At 52.0% G+C, this 18731-nt stretch overlaps 1 protein-coding gene across 1 annotated transcript; it reads right to left on the reverse strand.

Annotated features, from left to right (window-relative positions):
* Positions 1-8018: 8018 nt before the first annotated feature.
* MYC (MYC proto-oncogene, bHLH transcription factor) lies at positions 8019-12815 on the reverse strand. Its single transcript, XM_079796077.1, has 3 exons — positions 12527-12815; positions 10158-10932; positions 8019-9095 (listed from the first exon to the last, which is right to left on the reverse strand). The coding sequence occupies exons 2-3, from the start codon at positions 10921-10923 to the stop codon at positions 8533-8535; spliced, it is 1329 nt and encodes a 442-aa protein (XP_079652203.1). The 5' UTR covers positions 10924-10932; positions 12527-12815; the 3' UTR covers positions 8019-8532.
* Positions 12816-18731: the final 5916 nt, after the last annotated feature.

Consider the following 18731-nt stretch of genomic DNA (forward strand, 5'->3'; position numbering starts at 1 on the left):
TTCCTGCCTACCCCACAGAGTTTCTGAGATGGTTAAATGTATAGGTATTACCCTTAGAACAGCCCCTGTCACAAAGTAATGATTTCTTAAGTGGAGTTCTTTAAAAAAAAAAAAAAATAGCTAAGAGTTACCTGTAAGCTGTGCAGAGTTCTGATGTGGGTTCGCTAGGAGGATGTACACAGCGTGGAGACAGCGGTATCCAGACGGCCGGCTAGCCACTGGTCGGTGGGCCTGAGCCCCGTCCAAATGATCCCTGATTGTAGATCATCAAAGAGCAAAATATGCAGCAGGTGGGACCACGAGACTCGACTCCGCCATTACCGCCTGGGGTTTGATTGCATTGACACCCTGTTTCGGTTTTTAGTTTCCTGTCTCTTTGCCGTTTGGGGATGGGAAGGTGGTTGCTGTCTCGCCCCAGAACACAGCAGTGTGACTTTGTGCGACAAACTTGAAGAATGGTCCCTCATCCAGGGCTTCTTAGTTGCAAGAAACAGAAACGCCTACAGACGATTTAATCCTAGAATTTTCTAGGACACGGGAGAGCTCCCCGAGCTGCTGAAACAGCCTCAAACATGTTAGCATCACCCGGCCGGCGTGGCTCAGTGCTTGAGCATCGACCTACGAACCAGGAGGTCCTGGTTCCATTCCCGGTCAGGGCACATGCCCAGGTTGCAGGCACGATCCCCAGTAGGGGGCGTGCAGGAAGCAGCCGATCAGTGATTCTCTCTCATCATTGATGATTCAGTCTCTCTCTCCCTCTCCCTTCCTCTCTGAAATCAATAAAGATGTATTTTTTAAAATGTTAGCATCAAAGTAACATGCCATACATCTTACATTTGCATAGGACTACGTGTCATATTTATTCAATAAAAATATTTTTTTAATGTTAGACTGGCACAAGTCACGGTTTTTCAGGCTTCAGAGCGTTCTAAAGGATCACAGTGATCTGATGGGGCAGGTGAGGGGTCGTGGAAAATGCTGGATAAATGTTAGTGCTGCTATGATTAGTTTTATTGTTCTCATTATCCCTGCTTGGAGAGGACATGATACTTACAATGACCTGGTCTGGCCTTCCGGATCCATGCAGCAGACGAAGGTCCGGAACACAGTGGGCACAGACAATGGCAGTTCAGAGTCTGGGGTCCTAGCACCCAGTACCATGACTGTAAAAAAAAAAAAAGTGTTTTTGATTTTAGAGAGAGAGGAACAGAGAGAGAGAGAGAGATTGAGAGATAAACATCAATGTGAGAGAGAAACATCAATCCGCTGCCTTCGGCACACACCTCAACTGGGGATCGAGCCCGCAACCTCGGCATGTGCCCTGACCCAGAATTGAACCTGTGACCCTTCGGTACGAGGGCCGGCACTCTAACCATTTAGCCACACCAGCCAGTTCAGTACCATGACTTTTGACTTAACCATAACCCAAGCTTGCTGGGATAGTGCCACCATGACCAGAGGATCCGGACAAACAGGTAGGAATGAGGTAACCTTCCCCACTGCAGAGTCTGTCCTTAGCAAATAAACAGTCCAAACCCCTTTCTTGAGGCCCCTGGGTGGTCTGCATGAGGCCCACCCCACCCTAAGGATGTTCTTTACTTTTCCTACCTGCTCCTTCCATTCTGGTTTGCTAGGGTTCCCGAGTTCATCCTCTCTCCTTCCTCGCAGGCTCTTGCGCCTGACCAACTCAGTCCCATCCTCCACATCTGGGTTGAACGCTTCCCTGACCCCCCAGGCTGTTAGATGAACCCTGTAAGATCATGCTTCCTCACCCCACGACTTTGGGTCCTTGCATTGATTTACTTAATTATTTGCATAAATGCTTTTCCAATGTCACTAGGGAAACTGGAGAGACAAGACCTGTGAGTCAGCAGGAGCCAGTGTGTGGAGGACCTTGGAGGCATACAATGGCCTTGAGCCCTAGCTGGTTTGGCTCAACGGTTAGAGCATTGGCCTGTGGACTGAAGGGTTTCGGGTTCGATTCCAGTCCAGGGTACTGTAGGAGGCAACCAATTGATGTGTCCCTCTCTCACATCAATATTTCTCTCTCTCTCTCTCTCTGTCTCTCCTCCTCCCTTCTACTCTCTCTGAAAAATCAATGGAGAATATCCTAGGGCAGTGGTCAGCAAACTGCGGCTCGAGAGCCGAGGTTTCCCACTCTGTTGACTAATGAGTTTCCGACCACTGACCTAGACTCTCGATTCCAATAATTACAGGCTGTTGTTGTTCCTTGTGATTAAGCCCCTATCCCAGTGGTCGGCAAACTCATTAGTCAACAGAGCAGCAAACCGCGGCTTGAGAGCTGCATGTGGCTTGCGAGCCGCAGTTTGCCGACCACTGTCCTAGGGTAAGGATGGATGGATGGATGGATGGATGGATGGATGGATGGATGGATGGATGGATAGATGGCTGGCTGGCTGGCTGGCTGGATGGATGGATGGATAGATGGCTGGCTGGATGAATGAATGAATAAAATGGCCTTGGACTTCATCTGCAGGGCACAGGAACCTGATGAAAGGCTTTAAGCAGGGGAGGGCACACTCACATTTATGATTCAGAAAGCAGTGGTTTCTGAACTTTTCAAGCTCTAGAGGGCTTGTTAAAACTGTTTCCTGGGGCCCACCTCCTGAAATTCTAATTCAGAGGGGCCACAGTGGCCCCCCTTCCCTGCAGAGGATATGTCCTAAGAGCTCCAGGGGAAGTCTGAAACCACGGATGGCACCGAACTTTCACCTTTCCACTCAAAGGAAGCACTTACCGGCTTCTCTCTGGTGGAGCTGAATTCCCAGCATCACTACTCTTGCATGATGAAGTGAGGAAAGGGTGACCTGAACTCAAGTATTCACACAATGACAGTCCATCTGATAACCCAGCCAGCTATTAAGTGACTAATAGGTGGGGATATACTGGAAAAGGGGATGAGTCATGTCCCCTACGGGCCAGGGGGAGATTTTATCACACCAGGGAGAATGGTGCACAATTTAAAGCTTATGAATTGTTTATTGCTGGAATTTTTCATTTACTATTTTGGAAACCATGGAAATCAAAACGGCAGGTGGCCGCATGTGTCTGTATCTGCGACAAATTCACTGGTGATGTCCACGCTGCCGGTCCAGGGATCGCCCTGTGGGACTCCTAGTGAAGGTATGGCAGGAAGGCAGCGTGCCGGGCGATTGCTTAGGCAGCGTTTCAAGTGAGGGACTGAATGAAGGGAATGAAGGAGAGGGGCAGTCCTGGTGGATGGGGCTGCCATCTCACTGGGGAGGAGGAGTGGCCAAGAAGATGCTGCTGTATCGCTTAGGCCAGTGGTCGGCAAACTCATTAGTCAACAGAGCCAAATATCAACAGTACAACGATGGAAATTTCTTTTGAGAGCCGAAAACCGACTTCTGCACATGGGCCACGAAGTTTCATTCGCACTGTACGTGTGAGCCCGCACGTGGTATTTTGTGGAAGAGCCACACTCAAGGGGCCAAAGAGCCGCATGTGGCTCGCGAGCCGCAGTTTGCCGACCACTGGCTTAGGCCAATGCATCCCTCTCCACACTTCCTGTGGCACCTCTTGCTGCCTTTGACACCTCTGATCGAAGGGCGTCCTCCCTTGGGTCACCACGTCCTCCTAGCTTTCCTCCATCCCTCTGATGAGGTCTTTTCCTTTGCTCCTCTACCAGCATTTCCTGAGGTCTGACCTTGATTCATTTTCGGGGTGGAGGGGGAGGAGGTTGGAAGGGGGTCTTCAGCAGTTCTCAGAGCTGCAACCCGCTCCTGCCACATAGGAAACACTCAAAGTGTTTGTAAAATAGCAGAGTGTAAGTGCTGGTCCTTCTCTGTTCTCCCACAGTCCACAGGGCTAGGACCTTACCTATCACCTTGATCTTAACAATTTCTCCCCACACCCAGCACAGTGTGCGCACACAGTAGGTGTTCAATAACTATTTATGAGCGAACGCATAATCATTCCTCACCAGCTCTGTGAAGGCAGGCGAATTACTTAATCTCTCCAAATTTCAATCTCTTTCTGTGTACCATGGGATTAGAAATAGCATTTACCTCCTTAAGAGTTGCTTTGGGAATAAAATAAGATAATGCATGTAAAGTGTTTAGCACATAGTAAACATTAACTACTATCATTGTTGCATTGATTGTGGGTCCTTGTGTGACTTTAGGGGAGCTATTGAACTTGTCTAAACCTCAGTACTGCCATATTCAACAATTACTCTCCCGCTGGGCTGTCGGGAGGGTCTGGCAGATAGTAAGTGTGTAATAAAGGCTAATTGTCTCTCCCCCAGCTCTCCCCTTCCCCACCCCTGGAGACCCCTGACCGCACCAGAGTGTTTCATCCCTGGAGGGGCTGAGGGGGTGACAATGGGTAGAAAGTGTTGGGGATGGTGGTTGAGCTCTCAGGCATTGTTTAGAAACAAAGAACATTCCTTTTAACCTTAGAAGATCTACATCCCATTAACACTCATTCCCTTCAACTGTGTCTTCCTAAAGAGATTAGTGTCGGCTAATATTGAAAGAAATACAATTAAGGACAAAATGTGAAATCAACTCAGAGCCATTTAGAGTCACCTCAAACCAGTTTGGGAAAGCAAGCCATTCTTGGACATTGCCTCTAAATTTGGAACTAGTTTGAATTCTCCCCCGAAGGGTCTAGAATAGAGAAAGATTCCTGCCTCAGCTTTCGTGGTGGGTGGTAGTCTTTTTAGTTTTATTTTTTTTTTCAATGGCTCCCTGTTCTTCTGTGAGCCTGTTTCTACCCTTCTCCTTTGAAATAGGCCTGTCATGGTCCATAACCTTAAAGGGGCAGCCTTTTGTAAAGCTACCAGTGCGTTTGTAGATAGCGTTGGGGAACACCCGTCAGCACTTTCTAGCCTTAGGGTTATTTATTGTTGGGTAGAAATGCTTCGAGAGTCCTTAGTGGGTATACTAAAAAATTATCATAGACTGAGCCAGTCACAGGCTATTGCAAACAAACCACAGAAAACCCCCAAACACAACTTTTTTTGTCCTCTTTCCCAAGCTCTGTGCCAATTTGTCTTAAAGACCAGCAGAGATGTGTAACTCTACTTACATATCCCAGCTGTGAGGCCAAAGTATTAGACCCGGATTGTGGAAACCTTGTTCATTTAAAAATTTGATTATTTTTATAATCTGGATCTCCTTGGTTGCTTCCAAATGGAAGCATAAAATAACACTCTGTTCTAACTGGTTTGGCTCAGTGGATAGAGCATTGGCCTGTGGACTGAAGGGTTCCCGGGTTTGATTCCTGTCAAGGGCATGTACCTGGGTTGCAAACTCGATCCCTGGCCCTGGTCAAGGTGAGTTAAGGGAAGTAAACAATTGATGTGTCTCTCTTACATCAATGTTTCTCTCTCTCTCTCTCTCTCTCTCTCTCTCTCTCTCTCTCTCTCCCTTCCACTCTCTAAAAATCAATGGAAAAATATCCTTGGGTGAGGATTAACAATAAAAATAACACTTCCTTCCTCTTTACACATTTCACCCCTAAACAAAACCAGGCTGGGAATCCCGTGGGATGGCCATTAATTCCTGCCTAGGTAAAAGCCATAGTCAGCATTAGCTTATTCCTTCTGGTGTATTCCAACCGAATTGCAAGCTCCTCCCTTCCATCACCAATTCTGGATCATTTGTTTAATCTATAAAATAGATCCCACAATGGCATAGACCCCTGGGGACTCTCTAGATTGGCTCTGAGGACCAATTTGTGTCAGGGTCAAGATCAGCCCGACTTTATGGAAAGACTGTTCCCTGACTTCCTAAACCTAGGATGTGAGCCAGAGTTCCCCTCCCGCCCCCACGGCCCGGCTCGGCATCCCTGAAGTTGTTTCCAGCCCCTTAGGAAGGGAGAGTGTTTTCCTACTGAGGAGCACTCTGCTGGGCCCTGGGCTCGCCCGGATTTAGTGACTCAAACTCATACCTTCTCCCTCAACTCACCTGGGTTCCCAAGTGAGTCACTCCAGGGCCGCTGTCCAGCCGCAAAGGGGCAGAGTGAACCCCTCCCCCCCGCCACCGTATTGTGACCTTTGAACTAGAATTCTGTGGATTCTATCTCCCTTTGAATTTCGGACACAGGGTGTGACAGCTTGCAGCAGTGAGAACCTGAAATAAAAGATCAAGAAAAAGACATTAAGGGCTGGATTAAATTATTGTAGGGGCCAGAGCCAAAGACGGTAATTAGCTATTGATTAATGGGTGGTGGTGGATTAACATCCCAAAGAGGACAGGAATCTGAAGATTCCTCTGAGGCCCAGACAATGAGATAATTAGAACGGCCGTAGTAGCTCCCATTTACCTGCTGGTAAGTGGCCAACGTTCAAGTTTCTGGTTTGGGCTGTGGGTATTCAAAGGCTTATAATTAATAATATCTACAGTCAGAAGTGTCTTTTCATGTTCCAGTGACGAGCATGTGTCATGATTATCCGTGTGTGAAAGAGGTTGGGAGTCTTTCGTTTCCAAAATAATGACTCACACGACAAAGGGTAATTATATTTTATTTTATGACCTGAACAGTAGCAGGGTTACACTGGCAGCTTCCCCGCGGCAACTGGTGAATCTCACTTAACAAATGGGAATCTCACTTAACAAATGGCTACGTTAGAGGGGGGGGGGGACCTTGAGTTCTGGACTTCTCCACGCTAAAGGAAACATTAAACAACGGGCAGCAAAATAAAACAAACAAAAAAAAATGGGGAACCGATGTCCGACAGGGTCTGCATGTTGACATTGAAGACAGAATCCATTCCATTGGTGACTCCTGTTCTCATGGGTGGCCCATGTATTCCTTCTGGCCTCTTGGAGAGTTTGTGAGTGGACCGTCTGGGTTTGAATCCTGGCAGCTCGACTCTTCATTATCGGTGGAACTTTGCAACACAGATGGGGGCGGGGGAGGGGGGTCTTCCTGTGCCTCAGTTTCCCCTTCTCATAGGGAAATCAGCAGTACCTCCTTCACAGAGTTGCTGTGGAGTTGTATAAGGAAAATGCTTAGAAGAATGCCTGGCACACAAGTAGTAAAGTTTACTTATTACTTAGCAGTCCATCTGGCTGCCAACCACAAGCATTTTTTTTAAGGATTTACTTATTTATTTTTATTGATTTCAGAGAGGAAGGGAGAGGGAGATAGAAGCATTAATGATGAGAAGCATTGATGAGCTGCCTCCTGCATGCCCCCCCCGCCCCCCGCACTGGGGATTGAGCCTGCAACCCGGGCATGTGCCCTTGACCGGAATTGAACCTGGAGCCCTTCAGTCCGCAGGTCGACCCTGAGGACTGAGCCAAACCAGCTAGGGCTACGAGCATTTTTGACCTCACACTTTAGGATGAGCTAAGGCGCCAGTCCAGTGTTGAGTGGGACTTGGAAGCTGCCTTTTATTGCCTGTGTGGCCAGAGACAGTTCCCTAGCCTCCCTGAGCTCCTATTATTGCCATGCTTGTAAAAGGAAGGTGAATAACATGCCTCCCAGCGCTCCTCTGGGGCTTGCGATAACCCATGTAGAGGGCCTGGCACCTGGTAGTAGTAGGCAAACAGCAACATTTGGTTTCTATTCTCTTCCCCCTTCCACTCTGCCTCGGGGCAGGACCCCTGGGCTTGAATGGAACAGGGGAATGGCATGGGTTAACCCAAGTTAACAGGGTTTCTTCTAGATCTTCCTCCCAACCCCCAGTCCTTCCCTCACCCCTTGTATACTTAAATGTTATCTTTAATCTCTCTAGCACCCCTTGGTCCCTAACCCGTCACAGGCTCACCAGCTTTCTGCCCTGCCCTTTCATTCTTTCAAGTATCAACTCTGGCCCTTATCACCCACCTCAGGAAGCATCTCATAACCCTGATAAATTAAAGGCCTTAAGGCCCCAGACCCATTTAACAAAGCCCTCCTCCTTTCCTGAGTAATGTCTTTTCCCATTTTTGCAAGCTCACTCCCTGAAGGGCCACATTCTGTTCAGTGGTCACTGATGAACAAGAGAATGAAGAAAACAAGAAACAAAACACTCACAAACTTTAAGATTTGGCTCCATTATATATTTGCCTGATATTTTATTTTTTCTAAAAACAATAAAAAAAAAATCAATTTAAAAAAGAAACATTTAAATAAAAAAATTGTTTTATAATACATTGAAATTTCGTATAACTAGTTATAAACGTCTTATTAAAGTTATTTACATTTAATGAGGGATATATTTACACGGAAAAATTGGGTAAAACTTTTCAGATTAAAAAAAAATTCTTAAATACAAATCTGTTAAAGGAAAAAAAAAAAAAAAGGATGGCAAGCATAAAAAAATGTTCTTTTATGCCCAAAGTTCCATGTGAGGCAGTTTACATTATGGCTAAACCTTTCAGTCTGAAGACCCAGCCACGGTTGTGCGGTTTGCACTTGACCATGCGCAGTTGCAACAAGTTCGTGTCTTAATGGATTCTGCAGTGATGCCAGGAGGAACCTTCTCCCCGTCCTTTCCCTTCGTAACGAGGGCGAAGTCTCGAGTGATCCCAGTCCCTCCCTCCCGGAGGTCAAGTTTTATGCACAAGAGTTCCGCAGCTGTTCAAGTTTGTGTTTCAACTGTTCGCGCCGTTTCCGCAAGAAGTCCTTCTCCGAGAGGAGCTTCTGCTCCTCCGCTTGGATGGCCAGGATGTAGGCGGTGGCCTTTTTCAGGATCACCACCTTGGGGGCCTTCTCGTTGTTTTCCAACTCGGGGATCTGGTCGCGCAGCGCGAAGAAGCTGCGCTTCAGCTCGTTCCTCCTCTGGCGCTCCAGGACGTTGTGCGTCCGCCGCTTGTCGTTCTCCTCCGTGTCCGAGGACCGGGGGCTGGCGCATTTGCGGTTGTTGCTGATCTGTTTGAGGACGCGGCCACTGTCCAACTTAGCCCTCTTGGCGGCGGGATAGTCCTTCCTGGTGGAGGGGGGCGCCGCGTAATTGTGCTGATGGGTGGACACGTGGCACCTCTTAAGGACCAGCGGGCTGTGAGGCGGTTTGCTGTGGCTTCTGGAAGAGGGTGACCCTGACTCTGACCTCTTGGCCGAGGGCTGCCTCTTTTCCACAGACACGACATCGATTTCTTCCTCATCCTCTTGTTCTTCCTCTGGAAGAAAGGAAACAGAAGCCACCTGGTTAGCGACAACATCTCCATAATTTCCATTATGGAAATAGAAGGCGTTATTATACGAGGAAGGACCAAGGTTATCCCCAGAGAACAAACTGGCCAATCATCCCCTCCCACGAAGGCGGGATGGGATGACAGCTGGGTTTATGGCACAGGTAAGAAAATTACCATCTACCAGGAGACAACATTGGTGCCAATTCTTACCTAAGACTTAATGAGGCTTTGGACACACCCAGAGCCAAGCACAATTCCCAAGCACCTCCTATTTTTTAAGGGACTTTACCAAGAACCCATGTTGCAAAGGAGAGCTGCAAATTCTCTTGGTGTGAATTCAGCAACTCCCTATTTTACGGGAAGTTCGAAAAGAAAGGAAAAAAACCTTGCAGCTTTGCCAAGAGCCCTAGGGGATGGGGGAAGGGAGAGAGTTCAATTTGGGAAAGGAGCTGCTTTTCAAGGTTCAAAAAAGAGGTTGAAGAGATCCCAAGTTCTCAGCTCATTCGCTCTGAGGCACTTTCACTCCTTCGCAGCCCCAGGTGGGAGCCTGCCTGCCTGCCCGCCCGCCTCGGCCCACAGCCCCTCTTCCTAGATCTGCAGTCCATTACATTCCAACACCTCTCAGAAAGCGAGAGGGAGGCAATTCTTTCCCTCTCAAAGACATCAATCCTCTTAATCTCATTCACACTTCCCCCTTCCCCCCCCCAGGGCAATTAAAATGCTTAAGAAAGGTAAGAGGGAGTGGATTGAGTTGCAAGATAAACCAGGAAGATTTAAAATCCCAATGAAATTCCTGAGGGGTGGGAGGGGAGGGAAGGGGCTGGCCACTAGGGCGGTCTTAGGGGAAGGGATGGGAGGGAACAGTCAAGCCCAGTGTTTCTGGGGATGATGGAGCTCCCAGATGCTTCCAGACCTGCCCTTTCTTTCCCGAATAGAAGAAAAGCCGAAGCGGCGGCTGCATTAGCAGCCAACGAGAGAAGAAGAAAGATAGCCAGACTCCCCCCTCTCCCCCCCCCCCTTTGTCAGGCATGCAGGGCTCCCACTTACCAGAGTCGCTGCTGGTGGTGGGTGGTGTCTCCTCGTGGAGTGCCAGGGGCTCGGGGCTGGCCCGCGGGGAGGAGTCGGTGGAGGAGAGCAGAGAGTCCGAGGACGGGGAGAAGGCGGTGGAGTCCGGGGAGGCGCAGGGCTTGGGCGAGCTGCCGTCGTTGAGCGGGTAGGGGAAGACCACGGAGGGGTCGATGCACTCGGAGGCGGCGGCGCTCAGGTCCTGCAGGTACAGGCTGGAGGTGGAGCAGGCGCCCTGCCCGCGGGCGGGGCTCCGGCCGCCGCCGTCTTTGCGCGCAGCCTGGTAGGAGGCCAGCTTCTCGGAGACGAGCTTGGCGGCGGCCGAGAAGCCGCTCCACATGCAGTCCTGGATGATGATGTTTTTGATGAAGGTCTCGTCGTCCGGGTCGCAGATGAAGCTCTGGTTCACCATGTCCCCTCCCAGCAGCTCGGTCACCATCTCCAGCTGGTCGGCGGTGGAAAAGCTGCCGCCGCCGCCGCCGCCGCCGTCGTCCACCTCCCGGGGGGAGAAGGACGCGAAGGCGACGTAGGAGGGCGAGCAGAGTCCGGAGCGGCGGCTGGGCGACAGGGGCGGCGTGGGCAGCAGCTCGAATTTCTTCCAGATGTCCTCGCTGGGCGCGGGCGGCTGCAGCTCGCTCTGCTGCTGCTGGTGGTAGAAGTTCTCCTCCTCGTCGCAGAAGAAATAGGGCTGCATCGAGTCGTAGTCGAGGTCATAGTTCCTGTTGGCGAAGCTGACGTTGAGGGGCATCGCGGCAGCCTGCGACAGGGGGCACACAAAAGGGGGGCGATCTGGAGTTAAGGGGGGGGCGTCTAGGCTGGTGCCTCACCCCGGCGCAGCGCGCGCCACCATCGTGAACCATTCCCCTTCCAGCGCTATCCCTCCCAAATGGGCCAGTGGCCGGAGGGGCGGGGGGGGGGGGCAAAGGAGCGCCCTTGCGCCGGCCTCCGGGGGACCCCCTCCCCCTATCGCGGACACATATTTGGTGAGCCAGCTGCGGGGCGCCAGCGGGACTTTTGTTCCCCAGGAGCCCGAGCGCCAAGCCTGGGTTTCGGCCCCGCAGCCGGAGAGCAATGGAAACCGGCTCTGGCCTCGGGAAGAGGCCGGGAGAGGCGGCGGCGGGCCATGCAAGGTGCCAACCCGAAAAGTTTTGCCGCACCTGAAGGAGAAGGCGAGGGGCGCTGCGCCCCTTCCCCCGCGGGTGCCTCCGCCCCTCCCAGCCGCCCTCTCCTCCTCCTCCATCCCCACCCCCCGCGCGCCCTCCCTCCCTCCTTTGCCAGCTTTTCTTCTTTTCCCTCGCCGGCTGGTGCGGCGAGCTCCGCCGCGGGCTTTAACACCCCCCTTCCCCCCATAAATAAAAGGGGTGTATGAGGGAATAACAGAGGCGCCTCCCTTCAACGCCCAATACGGCAACGCAACTGCGCCAGAGACCCTGCTGCGATTCTGCGCCCGGAGCGGGGGCGCCCTCCCCTCCCTCCGCCCCGGGCAGCAGCTGTTCGGGAAAAGCCCGGCTCCTCGCGGTCCCTCTGCACCTCAGGGGCGCGGGGACCCCCGACGCGGCCGGGGAGCCGAGGCTGGGTGCGGAGGTTTGCCCTCGTTTCCGAAGTCAATGGCCAGGAGAATCGGACACATCCCTGCCCGAGCGAGCCTTCCCTCTCCGCCTCCTGCGCCTCCCCAACACCAAGTCCTAACACCCTGGTACGCCAAGATATTTAATTCTATTCTTCTTTTTAGAAGCCAAATGCCAACTTATGAGAAGGAGCAGGGGACGAATTGGAAACGCCGGGGGAATCGGCGGGCGGGACGCGCCGCAGTGTCTCTGGCTGTCAGAAATGCAGTAAAAAAAAAAAAAAAAGCTGAAATTTAAATGCCCTTTCGGAGACGAGGAAAAGTCAGCGGCTGCGGCGCTCTCTCGATCACACAGAAGGATAGTAATCCTTACTCCGAGGAGCTCAAGATGCAAAGGGCTTTCTGCTCCCCACGAAGCACAGCTTCCCCCCACAGCCCCCCAAAAACCAAAGCAATTAATGCAATAAAGCAGGAATGCCCAGCCCGCCGGGCTCTGCGTCAATATCCACAGGCAAAAACCTCCAAAGGCTTAAAAACAAACAAAAAACGCACGCCCGGTTTTCCCTCTGCTTTCCATCCTCCCATCTTGACAACTCACTGTACCCCATATCCAGTTCTGCTTCGGTCCCCACCCCACCCCGACCTACCACAACTACTCCGAGAAAGTGTCAATAATCCCGGAGTGGGAGAGAAGACACCCCAAACCTCGGGTATTGGACGCATCACATCAATAAAGCGGTAGGAAAATAAATTAATGAAAAGACAAGCAGATCCGAGGGCTTACCGGGTTTCCCACTCTCCGAAGGAAATCCAGGTTCCAAAAAGGGGGCAAGGAGCGCCTTTCAGAGGAGCGGGTCGTAGGCAGCGGCCCGGAGAAGTGTCCCCCCAAATAGAAGATCTCCGCTCCTTGGAGAGTCGCGTTCTCGCCGGGGTGTTGTAAGTTCCAGGGGAAAGTGCCCGCCCGCTGCAATAGGCAAAGTTTTCGTGGCTGCGGCGAGGGCGGCGGGTCGCTGGCCGGGGTCGGCGGCGGGCAGGGCGGGGAGGCGGAGGCTGGGCCGGAGGTGAAGCCCCGCTTTCACTCCGGATCTCAGCCCCGGGCGCCCGGAGCGCGCCTCTCTGCTCGCCCGGCTCGCTAGGTTCCCTCTGGCTGGTCCGCCCGCTCGCTCCCTCTGCCTCTCGCTGGAATTACTACAGCGAGTCCGATAAGCCGGCTTTTATAATCGGGTTTATTTCGATTCCCCTCCCCTCGGTCCTTTTTCCCGCCAAGCCTCGGAATAGCCCTGCCCTTGCCGAGGCGGCGGGGAGGGAGGAAGGCGGCGGCCGGGACCCGTGAGCCGCGGTGGCTGCGGCAGCCGCAAGAAGCGCAGCCCGGGGGTTCTCGGCGGGGCAGACCCTCGCCTATAAAGGGCCGGTGGGCGGGGATTCGCGAGCGAGGATCTTTTTTCTCCTCTCCCTCTCCCCTCCAGCTTTGGGAATCCGGGAGGGGCGGCGGTGCCGGAGGAGGGCAGGGGAGGAGACTGAGCCTTGAAGCCCAGCACTCCGGTGCGCGGAGGGATCGGATGTAAATAGAGTTAGGTCTTTGCATGCATTAGCCGAGCGCGCCTTCCATTTTCTGGCGCTGGCGCTGGCGCTCAGACCCGCTCCCTTTCTCTGCGGCTCCTCGGGGCGCAGCGCTCTGGCTGACAGGCCGCTCCCCCCGGCCTGCGAGCTTCCATCATCCCGGGCGGAACAGCTGAGCTCTCGACCCCGAGAACGCACCGTGTGCCCACGGCCACGACAGGCACGTCCCGGGCGGCCGGGCGCTTCCCTAAGGCTGGGGAAAGGGCAACTCTTGGAATAAGTCCTACGCAGAGAGGAGGGGAGAAAGGCTGTTTATGGGTGCGAGGTGTTAGTGTCGATGGGGCCAAGCGATAAGATAGAGGGAGAAAAATGATGCCCGGGATGATTATTAAAACAACTCCGCAGCGCACTGCCACGTCTACTTAGGAGAGCGCGTTAGGAATAAATGCCCATTGCATCTGTTGGGGGTGTTACGCCTTCTGTGTGGCTAGCTGTCTCTGTTGGGTACCTTCCACCAGAATGAGTCCCCTTGTACTCCCCACGGAGGGCCCCTCGGAGTCCCAATTCCGCAGCCAGGCTTCAGGAAAATCCCATTGGCGCCCGTGGCTCAGGTTAGCAGCACCAGTCCAGGGCTCCCAGGTTTGGGGGAAATCAAAAGGCGCCAGACGGGAGAATATTGGGGAGGGGTGGCCGGAGCCGCGAGACCGGACCCCCCAAGAAGGGGGGAAGAGGCGAGCTCGCGGACCTTGCCTGGGGTACCAGAAAAAAACTCCAGGGAGGGAAACCGTTAACTCTTTCCTCCTTGGACAAACCGGACGTTTAACTTCCTTTCCGAATCTTCTGTTCCCTTTATTATTGGAATCATGATCGTGCACGAAATAATGCATTGATTCTGATCAAAGGAGAGGAGCCAAGTATTACTTCCCTGCCTTTTGGGGGGAGGGGGGAGGGGGCGTGAGCCAATTAAAAATTGGCCGAATTTCAGGCAGGAGTAATTTCCTAGTTCAGTGACCCTACATTTTTGTTCTGCATGCCATAGTGAAAGTTCGTACGTACAACCCGCGTACATCTATGTACATTTCATGTACACGTCGACCCAGAATGTTGCCCAACACGACATATGATTAGCTCTCTGTCTGAATGAATCTGTATTTAATATTTAATGCCCATTCGCTCGGAATTTGCTATTTGGCACTATCTCCCCCCCCCCAAAGGCATTTTAAGTAAACTTTCCCACCTCTCACCCCACCCCACTCCCTTCCATTCCAAAACAGAAAAAAAATTCGGAGGGGGGGGGGGGTCGCGCGTACGGTGTGTTTGTATTCAAGGTAAATTATTAGCCATTGAGCTTGCAGCTCAGCGTTCGATTGTTGAATGAGTAGCAACTTCCTCCAAATCCGGCGCACAGCACAATTCAGCTTTAAGGATTGCAAATTGCTCCAGCCTCCAGGCCTCTGCCGCAAACGCGGGGAGCGACCAATCCCTGGCGGTGGTTTTGCTGCAAAGTATTTCCCCCGCCCCCCTCCCCCCCCCTCCCCGGCCTGCCCCGGCGCTGGGGTTTGCGAAAGTTAAAGTAAGTGTGCCCTCTACTGGCCGCCGAGATCACCGCGTCAGGCTGACCGCTGCGGGCTGGGGGGTAAGGGTGGGGGTGGGGTAGGGGCATCCGGAGCTCGAGGTTTACGGTGGGAGGAAGGATCCTAGGGCTCCTGAAACATCAGTTTCCAGACAGCTCTTCAGCATTCCTGCAGTTGGGCTGCCGAGGGGGCGGGAGGAAGAGGGATTCCTGCAGGGAAAAGCGCTTCAGAGGTGGCTTTTCACCACACAAGCGGCGGTAAAAATTAACCCATCACTCCTTATTGACAGTGAACGTGGCCCTAGGGAGAACTGACGCTATTTATGGGAAACGTGAAATAATTAACGATTACTGGGGGGACAAAAAATGCCAGCAGGCTTCTAACTCAGCGAAGCAAACTTCAGCCTATCATCTTCTAACTCCCAAGTTTTAAAGCAAGACACTGGACTTATTGGGGGAGGGGAGGCACCCTGGGCCCGGATGGGAATTTGGTTTTGCGTATTATTATTATTATTATTTTTTTAATGGGGCTGGTGAGCGGGAGAGAGCTAGATATTTTGATAGTGATGGGGGAGGAACATTTGAGATTTCACTGAAAAAAAAAGTGTGCAGGACCATTTTAATGAAGAGAAAGTTTTTATACTTAAAAGGCTGGGCAGTCCAGGTGGAAGTAAAAGTGGAAGGACTGCACATTGTATGCTCAGGAGGTGTGAACACTGCCAGTGCGCTTTTAGGATGAGGAGGGTGCCCGGCAGGGTCTGCTCATGGAGGTAGCTCCTCAGGAAATTTGGGCAACAGGGGATCCTTCCGGGAAGAGGCCTCTCGGGGTGATTCCTCTGGAATGTGGCACCTTTGGCATTGCTCTGCTGGAGGCTAAAGGGCTGCTCTCCACAGGGACAAAAAGCAAAAAGGAAAACGCCCCCAAACCAGCCACCGGTCGGCCACCCACCACCAAGGTGGGTGTAGCGTGACCTCGGAGGGCAGTGTTGGAAAATCGCTAAAGATGGCAGATGGCCCTGTCTTCAGGTGGGCATACTAAAGGAAGTCAGCCTGCTGGGACTTGTGAACCGCAGGAGATAGCCGGCTTGTGGATTCAGGACTCGACCTCCCTCATTCTCCACCGGGCAGGCTGGGGGCAGGCTGGGGGCGGGCTGGCATTACTTTGAAGTCACAGCTTGGGGTGTTTTGTGCTCCCAAACAAGGTAGGGACCACCTCCTTTCACAAAGGAGGAAACGGAAAGTCAGATCACAACCAAGTTAAGGGACTTCTCTTTCTTCCTCTCTCCCTCCTGCCCTCCCCTCCCCTCCCCTTCCCTTCCCTTCCCTTCCCTTCCCTTCCCTTCCCTCCCCTCCCCTCCCCTCCCTCCCTCCCTCCCTCCCTCCCTCCCTCCCTCCCTCCCTTTTCCCCTCCCTCCCTCCCTCCCTCCCTCCCTTTTTCCCTCCCTCCCTTTTTCCCTCCCTCCCTCCCTCCCTCCCTCCCTCCCTCCCTCCCTCCCTCCCTCCCTCCCTTTTCCCCTCCCTTCCTTCTTTCCTTCCTTCCTTCCTTCCTAAAGAAATTTTAAAGAACCATTTGACCTAGAATAGACATTTGCTGAGTTAGGAAATGGCTGAGGTGATTACAACTAACAATATCTGAGATGACCGAAGTGACCCATAGTCACTGTAAAGGCAAAGATGGAAAGAGAAGAGATAAAGGAACAAAGAAAACTAAAAGCCTTCCTAACCCTGACCACCCAGTGATAGTTATTGGAATTTATCTTTTTTTTAAAAAAAAATATGTTTTTATGGATGTTTAGAGAGGAAGGGAGAGGGATAGAGAGATAGAGACATCGATGAGAGAGGAGCATCATTGATCGGTTGCCTCCTGCACAGTCCCTACCTACTAGGGATCAAGCCAGCAACCCGGGCGTTTGTCCTGACCGGAAATCGAACCGGGGACCTCTTGGTTCTGGGTGGACGGACACTCAAGTGCTGAGCCACACTGGCTGGGCTGGAATTGATCTTTAAAAGGAGCTTTTTATAGGACAACCTCGGTCTTTCTTCTTTTTGGAAGTCAGTGGACGGTGTCTATTGGCCGGACATTCCTGGTTTGCTGGTCCTGGACACCCTTGAGCAGGCGTCCTCAAACTACGGCCCGCGGGCCACATGCGGCCCGCCGAGGACATTTATCCGGCCCGCCGGGTGTTTTTGCCGTTTTGTTTTGTTACTTTAAAATAAGATATGTGCAGTGTGCATAGGAATTTGTTCATAGGTTGTTGTTTTTTAAAATTATAGTCCTGCTCTCCAACGGTCTGAGGGACAGTGAACTGGCCCCCTGTTTAAAAAGTTTGAGGACCCCTGCTCTTGAGCCTTGTCTCTCCTCTCTGAGGGCTGCCAGGCTCCGAAGAGGCAGGTCTGAAGGGCAGCGCCGGTATCTCCCACAGTGTGGGGTCGCCAGGTAAACAGCCTATAAGGGTGCCTCGTGGAAGACTGCCTCCGGGAGGGTACCAGTAAGGCTCATTCATTCTCACCACGCCATGTTCTCCCACAATGGTGCCACTTTCACACGTAGGAAAAAGGAAATGCAGAAAGAATGAGTAATTTGACCAAACTCTCTTCTTTCCAGAGACATGAAAAGCGAGATTCAGAATATGTGACTTGTATAACCTATCACCAGTCCTCCCCTTCTTTGAATATCTCTTCCCCCACCTTCCAGAAAGTTTCCCACTGAGTTGATCTTGGGCAGATAACAGTAGTGACTGATATGGGAAGAAACTGATCAAAAAGCTAGCTCCAACTCGGGGCCCAGACAGACCGGCCCTCAGCCCTCAGCCCTCAGCCCTCAGGATGGTTGGGCTGTTATTTGAAATCCCCTTCAAGTCTGTGAGGCTTGTGGAGGGAGGCAGGCGAGGGAGAAGAATGATAAATACATATCTCCCGTGGAAACCTCATTTGGAAAGAAGGCCTGTGAGATTAAAAACCGAGCTAGCCAGGGGATGTGAAAGGAAGGGAAGTTTGCACAAGCATTTCAATGCCAACCATGTGTCCCAGTGCGAGGAGCCCAGGGAAGCTCTTCAACAGAGAAGAAGGGAAAATCCGGCATCGCTAATTCCTAGGAGTGATCATGAACAGGGAGTGAAGCAAGTCTGAGTGCATTTTTAAAAAAATGCATCTATTTAGGACGTTGCCCCCTCCCCCCCGCCCCCTTGCTTCTAGCGTACTGCAAACATTAAAGCAGCTGAGAAGGAAAAATATATTTTTTTCCTAAAATGTTTTTTTATTGATTTCAGAGAGGAAGGGGAGAGAGAGATAGAAGCATCAATGATGAGAGAGAATCACTGATTGGCTGCCTCCTGCATGCCTCCTACTGGGGATCAAGCCCGCAACCCAGGCATGTGCCCAGACCGGGAATCGAACCGTGACCTCCTGGTTCATAGGTCCATGCTCAACCACTGAGCCATGCTGGCCGGGCATATTAGATTTTTAAAAAAACACAAAATCGTAGAGCCTGCATTTCCTGGGTCTCATTGAGTGCTTTCTTCCCTGCTAGCTTCCGGACCTGGAGCTTGGCGGAGAGTCCTAGGCTGGACCCAGTAGACCCTGGTCGAGTCTCCAGCTTGGCGTCCCCTTTTCTTCCTCAGTTCTTCACTGTGACCCACTCCACATCATAGCTTCTAGAGAAGACAAATGGTTCCTTTGTCCAGTTTCTTCAAAGCCTCTGTTGATTGTTCTGTAAGTGCCGAGCCTAAGCCAATCTGAGAAGCTTCCACACTTTCCCTCCCTGGGCCTGTGTTTGCTCTGGTCCTTTCGGGCGACGTCTGTCCCCGGGATGGAGCCTGGCTGGGTTGGAGATGGAGATGACCGCGAAGGAGAAACT

The sequence above is a fragment of the Cnephaeus nilssonii genome (assembly GCF_951640355.1).
Source record: "Cnephaeus nilssonii genome assembly, chromosome: 18".
NCBI lineage: Eukaryota > Metazoa > Chordata > Mammalia > Chiroptera > Vespertilionidae > Cnephaeus > Cnephaeus nilssonii.

Excerpts from the sequence above, each read along its gene's own strand:
- MYC (XM_079796077.1), bottom strand. The coding sequence starts at position 10,923 with ATGCCCCTCAACGTCAGCTTCGCCAACAGGAACTATGACCTCGACTAC. Across the intron at positions 9,096-10,157 it reads CACCACCAGCAGCGACTCTG|AGGAAGAACAAGAGGATGAG; the intron begins GTAAGTGGGAGC and ends CCTTTCTTCCAG.